This window comes from Pyxicephalus adspersus, chromosome 9, assembly GCF_032062135.1.
Source record: "Pyxicephalus adspersus chromosome 9, UCB_Pads_2.0, whole genome shotgun sequence".
NCBI lineage: Eukaryota > Metazoa > Chordata > Amphibia > Anura > Pyxicephalidae > Pyxicephalus > Pyxicephalus adspersus.
This window is the reverse complement of record NC_092866.1, coordinates 18,933,236-18,942,727: the sequence shown is the minus strand read 5'-3', so window position 1 is coordinate 18,942,727 and position 9,492 is coordinate 18,933,236. Positions and strand designations below refer to the sequence as shown.

Sequence of the window (9,492 nt, the reverse complement as noted above, 5' to 3'; positions counted from 1 at the left end):
TGAGAGACAGAATAACAACAAAAGAACCCTCAAAAACCCTGTGCTGGAAAGTCAGAGCTTGGTGTGCATTGTAATAAGTGAAATGCTCCTTTTTGCCCCCCCCCCCCCCCCACCAAAAAAAAAGACAAAAGAAGATAATTTTTATCTTGCATAGCCTTTTATGAAAATTTTAGTGATAGATCCGCTTTAAATGCTTAATTTAACCTCTGGGGAAACAGTCTGTGTCATGTGACTCCTAATAATGTTCCAACATTGTGCTCCCCTTGCATTATATAGCTTTTTAACTTTAGGACAGATTCAGTAATACCTAGGAGGCACATTTGAAGATATCATTTATATTACAGATGTTTATTAGGTAGAAAAAAGAGAAAACTATCTATAAAAAAAAAAACAGTAAACAGGTTTACCTATTTATTCTTGAATATTCAGTTTCCTGATGACGAGGATATCACATAAATATATTGTCTTATTGTTAGGGATCAGCAAGTCAAAGATTACATTTTAAATTTATTGGAGCTATTTTCCTTTCCTGTCATTTAAATGTGACATACATGGATCACAAAATAATGTTAGTGTAGATCATTATCGTAGCAATAAACTGGAATTTAACTTTAATATTCTGAACTTTCTCCCATATGCTAGTATAGGCTCATCCACAGGCTTAAAATAAAAAGTGTTTTATCATGCAGTGAAGTCGCCTCCATATTCACACTTGCCCACTCATTCTTGCCATCTTAGCCGTGCTGAGAGATCACCTCTTGTGAGGTTCTTTTCTCAATTTAGTAAGGTAAAGAGTGGAAGAGGGGGTATAGGAAAGGATGACCAGGCAGCAGGAGGAAATGAGAATACTAGATGTCTCCCCAACTAGTGCAGGGATAGCATAAGCAGAAAGTGCATGATACATCCTGATGTTTTGTCTGACTCCTGATTTTAGGCAGAAACAAATTTGTTAGTGTGTGCAAGCTTTTGCCATAAACCAAGTATGCCTTGAATATGGCACATATACCTTTTTCTTAGCGCTCTGCAGCAATTACAGGTCCAGGATCCTGCCACTACTGCATTGTCTTCGGTCAACTCTTCCGGGTCTGGCATGATCCTGTTCAGCCAATGGACAGCCCCAGATCATTTAATATTGGGCCTGATTTTATTAAAGCTCTCCAAGGCTGGAGAAGATATCGCGCATGCTCAGTACATTATAAGCAAAAAAACCACCAGGACCTGGGGAAAAGGGTTTTTTTTTGGCAAAAGAGACTTTACATGACTCATCACTAAAAAAAAAAATCTGCTGGTGAATTTTTACTTTGTGCTTTAAATAAAACATCCATCAATTAGACATGATCACCAAACATACAATATGACAGTTTGTGCCAACCTGATTTTTCTTTGTTAATGGGAGTCCTAGTAGTCACTGTACTGAATTTACTGCAGCAGCTCTGGGCTACCATTATTTAGTTTTTGGTAAGTGTTTAGTTTTTACTGACATCACACAGACTTCAATTACAATTCTGTAGCACCGTGATCCTCTGTATACACACAAACACTTTGCGTGATACAAATATAGATATCTAAAACGCATCATAAGCGCTTTTGTTTACTACTCTTAGTACCAAATTTTGTGTTTTGCTTGCCATGATCTTTTAGCAATTCATAGAATTGCAACAACTTAGAAGAAACACACTAACAATTAGTTCAAATAAGCTGAATTTCTTTTAATAATAGCAACTGTCTTCAGGGAGACTCATTTAATCAATGAGGTTTAATTAGTAGAATAAACAGAAGACAAGCCAAATACATTGCAATAGCAGACCAAGGTCACTCTACCACCTGAACTCTTTCAATAAATAATGACCAGAACACTGCCTTGTACTTTACATTAATGCTTCTCAAATAACCCTTCATAAATCATGGACATTTCCATTACCACAGACGATTCACACTCCATGGCTATAACATGGCATTTATTGTTATCCCCTCCTATTGTGTGATACTTCCCCCACCTCCTAGATTGTAAGCTCTTCGGGGCAGGGTCCTCTCCTCCTCAAGTGTCACTGTCTGTATCTGTCTGTCATTTGCAACCCCTATTTAATGTACAGCGCTGTGTAATATGATGGCGATATATAAATCTTGTTTAGTATTAATAATAATAATAATAATTATTATTTGGTGTTTAGGGAAACCAGAACTTCAGTGTCCAGTGTACTTCTGAGTTTTTATGAATAAAACAAGAATTCATGATCATGTGCAAGGATTTGTTTTCTTGCAAATGATTGGATGAGTGTAGTGTAACACACAGTGCATATTCTGTAGAACAGTCTCTCGGCCAATCGGATGGGAGGAGTACTAGAAGTTACTTTGAAATGTATTTTCTTCCATAAATTTGGGTGGAGGGGAAATGCCAGCACATTTGTATTTATTGCTGTCTCTGTGTTGTATCCTTTTTCACTCCACTAATAGCTAGTAAAAAGGTTGTGAGTGCCACTTCTAATCTCACATATGCTGTGATGTTGGCACATGTGCACAGACTGGAAAATCAGTTATAGAGGAATTCAGATGGCACGGAGCTGAGGTATTAAGTAGGTCACATTGTATGAACAACTGAAGAAAGGCATAAAGATACGTGTGTCATGATGGATCATCTGACATTGAAATGGAATAGACATACCAGGAAATTATAAGGGAACCATAGGAAAGCTTTTTGATCTGGAGCGGATTCATAAATACAGGCTGAATGTTAGCAGTGCATATTATTCCAGCTCTGTGTTCTAGTGCAGGCCAGAAAAAAAAACACAATTTGATTAGGCCGATAGAAGTAACACATACGTTTTTCTCTCCCCTATTGTATGATTCATCATTTAGAAGTCCCATAAATGGTCATCACAAACACATCAGTAATACTTATAAACCCAACTCCACTAGTTGAGCAGTGCTCCCCCTCCCCCCTCTATTCCATTCCACGTAGGATGTAAAAAGCAATATACATATTTTGATGCTCCTTTTTGGTCTGCCACAGGACAAGCAGAGTCCTCAAGCAGAGAGTGGGTTGAATGATGCTGGGCATGGGGTTGAGGTTCACCTGTGACAAACTCAGAAGGATAATGGCACAGAGAGGGTAATTGATGTTACAATTTTTTTTGTAGAGTGAAAAATTATAACTGGAGTTAGGTTTTGATTGTCAACATTTGCACCGCATTGCATTAGGGAAACCAGGTTCTATGATCTAGAGTCTGTAATAAAAGTTTAAAATGCATGCTAATGGTTGTTGTTCCTAATTCCTATTTGCAATAAAAGACATGCAGAAAAAAAATTGACTTAAAGTCTAACTGCAGGAAAAAAGCTGGCTGCTGGGTACACAATGTATAAGAAAATAAAAGTACTTCCTATGTTTACCTTTGCAGAGCAGATGTAGCCTTACGGCAAGGATGGGTTTTAAATTCCTGGAGTTCGATTTTAAATGAGAAAAGTAAAATTGTATTTACATGTGTCTGTTTTTGAGAAAATAAGGTATGCTGTTTTTTTGGATCTATACGAGGAATTGAGGCCTGATAACACAATATCCTTTTTCTGTAACTTTTGAACAACATTTATACAAGTGTGTTTTACTTAAAACCAATTCCCTACTCATTTCTCCTCCATGCTAAGTGAATATTGTTCTCAGATCCTAGTTGAGGTCACAAGTGTTTTCATTTGTATTTCAGAATTATTAAAAAGCGATCCAATGGCCATACTAGATCGCAGGGAAAAGTTAGAGAATTTGCACAAAGTGGAAGAAACGTCGGAGAAAGAGAATTTGCACAATCTAGAAGAAACGTCAGAGAAAGTCTGCTCCCCATGTGAAAGGGAATGGGAGAAGGATTTGACTGAAGCTCTTGTGGAAGTCAGCGAGAAGATGTTTGATGATCAAAAGTCGATTGAGCTGGTAATAGGGACGGGATGGGAAGAGGCGGTAAGTAGACATCCTATTTCCAAATCATTATTCAGAAAACAAAGCAACCTTTAAATGATAGGTCAGGCTTTCTTAAGCTACCACAAAAATGGAACTCAAGGTTTCCCACATGGAATATAACCCTTCATACGTAAATAGTGGTTTAGTGATTGTAAATGTGGTAACAAATATCCTTAGGTGTTGGAAATATACCAACTTCTTACTTAGAATTACTAAAAAATATTAGAAATACATTTAGGACTGAAATATATTTAAGTTGATTGGTTTCAGTAAGTAACAGAGAGTTCACCTTTTGGATTAGTCATGAGGCTTAATCTCTCTCCCACTTGCTGAAAGATGGCCCATAGAGCCTGTTACACCTATGTGTGTGCACTTTAATGTGCTTTGCATCTGCGCATTTATTTCATATGGACACATAAGAAAGTTTCACATCCCAAACACCTCGTTGATCTAGATTTGGCCGATGCATCCACCATATGTGTTGTGGTATGTTTATTGGATGATAATAATAATAATAATTGGCCAGGTGCATAGTTTAATGCACAAACATATGTTGAGGGCCAATTAAAAGTAAATGGATATTCTATGGTAGCATAAAAATATGCATGCATTATTGTAAATATAACCAAACACACAAAGTACCCTAAACACAGGTTAACAGTAGTAGATACAATATTATATTTGCATAATCTTTCTATTTCTTTATAAAACTTCCTCTAAAGAGTTTATAGTTCTTTGGGTCTAAAATGACACTTGGTGGATTGTTTACATCAGTCCTTACACTATATAGTTTCTGGTAAATCTGAAGTTGATTGCACAGAGATTATAAATTCAACTTGTAATGCACGTGGAGTTACTGTATATTTACTGGTACCCAAGGTATCCTTGTGTGCAGTTCAACTCCATCAGTATCCATTAGAGAGGGTTTCACATTAAATTTGGCTGGGCCAGAGATTTATTTTGATGCTATCACATCTTGATACACACACTCCACATAGCCCTCATAAAAAGCACTAACCTCTTATCGCACATTAACAATTTACTGATATTGTGACCCACACCAGGCCAGACATTGCTCCCCCTTATAGGAGCTCCAGAACTGCACACGTTTCACTTTTTTTCCATTGACATCAGTGGAGCCCCCTCTCTTTGGTAGAAATTTGCATATGCGCTATTTGCGTCAAGAAGAGTCAAGAGTTGTCTGAACCTGTGTAGACAGCAACATCAGTGTGCATCTCTGATCAGTCGGTGTTAAAATAGGGGTTGCTAAAAAAAAAAAAAAAAGTAAGAAAGATTAGCATTAAAAAAATGCACTTACCCTTGTATTATAAATTAGACATACTTCACCTTTATGGAGAGGTCATACATTTTTTGTACAACCTAATTCTTCCATTTTCTAAATTAGATCTTTAAAATTGATTCATTCTGTTGTCTTCCAGGCTCTATCAAACATAAATTTTCTTAAGTATTTGAACTAAATGGGTATGTCTAAAGTTAAGTTTTGGATCTAGGAGTTTTTAGCCTCTTCAAGGTCCTCTGCCATAATCCAATATTGTTGGGGGTACAATTTCATATCCACCAAGTGTTCACATGAATACTATTTTATTTTATTGCATTCCTTTTTACTATTGACCATTGTAGCACCACTTCTTACCCTATGCAGTACACTGTAGGGAAAAAGAGGGGGTATAACAATTAAATTAAATAGAAATCATTATATGGAATGGTAGGAATAAGAATCCTCAATTAGATCCAGGATTAGTTCCAGCAGGTGAGGCATATAGGGTCATGTCAGCAGAACCTGGAGAGTAATTGCAGGTTGCTGATCTCTGGTTTTGGTTTATACCACCATTCCACTGTCTGAAATGTCTGTCATGGAAACATCCTTACATTCGGTTCTCAAATTTCTACAGGGCACAAAAACCTTTTTTTTTATTAAGTAGCATTCACAACAATGCTTTTCTCCCCCAAGGGATTGTTAAGGGGAAATAGTAATTAGTTTTTTTTCTTCTCCCTATCAAATCTAAAGCAGCCTGAAAAAATAATATTGCATGATAATAGATGTGACCAGTGGTATTGCGCACATTGAAAATCAGCCACTGTAAAATTCTATTTTATTAAAAATTCTCACAAGGCAATCTTTGTAAAGCTCCAGTAGATTTAAAAGTATAGCTTGCCTTCCATAGAAAATCAATAATACGTTCATATATCCATATTCAATGAATGTAATATATAAATGTCAAAGTATATAAAAAGCTTCAGAGGCTTATGTTTCAGTCAGTAAACCAGATTGGAAAAATAATTTTTTCAGCATTTTCTACAGCTGGTTTGTATGATGTCCAGTTTTGTGTGGATAGAAAACTAAATGGGTTTGGGTATTATTTTTAACTTTGTACCTACAACAGTTATGTATGGTTTATGCTTTAATGTAATAAAAAATGTATTTTATTTATTTTTTAAAGCTTAGTATCTAGTATGGTTTGTGCTTTTATTTTATCAATGTAACGTCACATTGATAAGAAATAATAGTCAATACATGGACAATGCCATACCATTCTTTATATTACATTTAACCGTTCCATTCATCACATAATTATTCATTTGCAGATCCTTGGTCTTTTAGCTGTCAGTGTTTGAAAAATAGGGAAAATTTCCATCCATGTCTGTTGTAGTTCTGCCCACAGTTTTGTCTGGTCTGCAGCAGCTTAGGTATTGCAAACTATAGACATATAATTCAGAATGTTGTCTGCTTTATGATGCAATTTGCACCAATCAAGTGCTGATCACAGGGCAAGATGTGGCCTTGTAAATTAGAAGGGTACATCTTTTTTTTTTTTTTTGAAAGAAGAAAACCCCACATCAATGTATACTTACTCCTAAAGTTGTTTGTTTATTATTTTACCTTTCAGAACAGTCTAATATAGCAATATTTTTTTAATATTTTTTTTTTACCTGTAGGTTTGTGGTTGGGGTCCAGTTTCTGCTTCTGCCTGCATGCACCCGGTTAAAAAAAACAAAAAACTTAAACAAGCAGAGATCACAGACTGTCTCCTGTGCCTCGACTTGCACTGTGTACTAGACAGTGGGACATCATCTGAAACAAAAGCCACAATACACACTAACCATAAAGAGATGCCTGGAGCTGAACAAAGACTATCCAGTACCATTCCTGCAGAGGCGGACTTGCCCTCTGGGGTCACAGATCACTGCCCTTCCACTGCCATAGTTTCCACAAAAGAAACGCATTGTGATACAGTAAATGTAGTATCCCCTAGGGAACAAAGACAGAACAAGGACAAGAATTCACAAAGAATCTCCTCTCCATTTACAGGTAAAGCCATACCAATTTGTACAAACTGTTACAATGCAAATGAATTCCCAACCTTTAGTTCACCAATGTTACTGCCACCTCTCAAAATAGCTGCTGGAATTGGACATGCAGAACATATGACAAGAAGTAGGGATTTCCTTATGCAGCAACTTGAAAAGCTTCCTTCAAAGGGGTTTGTAGGGGGCCCTCTGAATGGCCACATCCTCAGCAACACTGACTTGAAAGCAGAGAGAAGACTTCTTGAAGCATTAGGTGAAGTTCCTCAAGAGCAGCTAAAAGTGCCAGAACAACTGTCCTTTATCACGTCGTGTGTTCCAAAACCACCCAGTAAGGAATCTGACCGCTACCAATGGTCAAAGCCATCTCTAGAGCAGAACTCGAATGTAGCCACTCCACGGCCATGTGCAAAGCAGAACACTAACCCAACCCATATTGGTGTCCTTCACACCAGGACAACTCAGAACAAACGCAGTGTGCGCCAGGATGTAAGACTTCTAAATGATGCCAAGCATAGAAGAGCAAAATCAGTTACCACCCCAATACTTAGAAACAACGTATTACCTTCACTGATTGTCACACGGGTGGACATACCACCAAGGATCAAAATGTGCTAATCCTTTGTCTTTTCCCCTTACCGCAATAAATACAATTGGGTGCTGATGGTTCAACTGAATAAATATGGGTTTTAGATGGACAGATGTTTGTTTACTACCTACCTCCAAAGGTTTTATATTCATACAGGTTTTTATTGCAAAGCATTGTACTTGGCAGAGGGGGGGGATGAGGCTGAGCTGTGTAGATTGTCCCTTGCTGGAACCTTTAGCAACATTTCACATTCTATTTCTCCATTCTTTCATATCTTTTAAACCTTCCATTGGCATAGAGACAGGTGCTTGCCTTTATCTCTCAAATCCTAAATACTCTTTCTAAGCTTCTTAAAGAGTCCCAGGAAAAACATGTTTAATACTATTACTGAAGTATTTGTTTTTAGTATAAAAAATGGTAAAGCTATTCTGATGTGGTGTGAAAAATGTGGTCATACAGCTCTCTTGTCATAATAAACACTAAAACAATTGTCAGTATTATAATTATCAACCCTGTGAACTATAAATACTGCCTTAAAGTTGTCCTTCCACTAAAAAGGATGCTTTGCTTTACTTTTTTGGGCCCCTTCTATTTTAGTAAAAGGTCAGCTTTAATATGCTAATATTTTTGTTAGGAAAAAAAGTAATGTAAATGTGAACTGGAAAAATTGTTCTGGTTCCCTTAACTGTCGATCATATAAGTCATGGAAGATAACATTCATGGAGATTGCACAAGAGCCCTTTAGAAGTTAGGGGCAAATTTTTACTAGCTATGGGTCAGATCTTTCCCACGGTCATACAGATAGTAACATAGCTCACTTCTATGCTTCACTGACAAAATCACAGCAGTTTTATATGTCACGTAGTTGAATAGAGGAGCTGAACAATTTCTCTTACAAGTCTTATTCACTGCACAAACCTAGGCCATTCAGCATTGGAAATTTGTAAGAGTAGTATAGCTGTTCAGACTGGCTCATCCTATTCAATGACAAACAAAATGCAAAGGTTTTGGTCATCTACACCTATCCAGTCAAGTAAAGTCCACACACACCACCTTCTGTGTTTTATTGTTAGTGACTACTTACATCCCGCCTAGCAGGTCATGGAGTTTTTCCTAAAGTGGAATAAATTCAAAAGGGCTTGAAGGGGGGGGGGCTCTGCATGGTCATATCTCCAGCAACACTGAGGGCAGAGAGAAGACTTCTTGAAGCATTAAGTGAACTTTCTTACATTAAAACAATTATAAAGCTGAATTCTTCAACAGGGGATCTCCTGATGGCAACTGAGGATTGTCTTACATTTCTCCTCCTTCTGCTGTGCCTTGGGGTCAGAAAATAAGGAAAATCTCTGCAATAATAAAAAAAAAGATTGCTATTCTATCCAAAGCTAAAAAAAAAATAGCTTTGCATAAAGTTTAAATGTAATGAAATTACTAGTTCTTGGATGCGGTACTTGCATTTGTGTTCTCATCTCTATAAAATAGTGTGTGTGTGTGTGTGTGTGTGTCTTATAAAAAAAAAAAGCCAAAAAAAAGCATGTTGCACTTTTATGTGAAGTAAAAATTTTGAGTTTAGGACCGCTTTATTATTCACCTAAAAGCATTATCACTGGAAGAACAGAGGAAAGTATCTACT

At 36.9% G+C, this 9,492-nt stretch overlaps 1 protein-coding gene across 1 annotated transcript in view; it reads left to right on the top strand.

Annotated features, from left to right (window-relative positions):
• The window catches only part of C9H16orf46 (chromosome 9 C16orf46 homolog), a 10,772-nt gene extending 2,424 nt beyond the window's left edge, over positions 1–8,348 (top strand). Inside the window, exons 2-3 of the mRNA XM_072422832.1 lie at positions 3,696–3,943; positions 6,902–8,348. Of these exons, the coding sequence (XP_072278933.1) occupies positions 3,696–3,943; positions 6,902–7,888 (1,235 nt within the window). The 3' untranslated portion in view covers positions 7,889–8,348. The remainder of the gene's footprint in view (positions 1–3,695; positions 3,944–6,901) is intronic.
• The last annotated feature ends 1,144 nt before the right edge of the window (positions 8,349–9,492 follow it).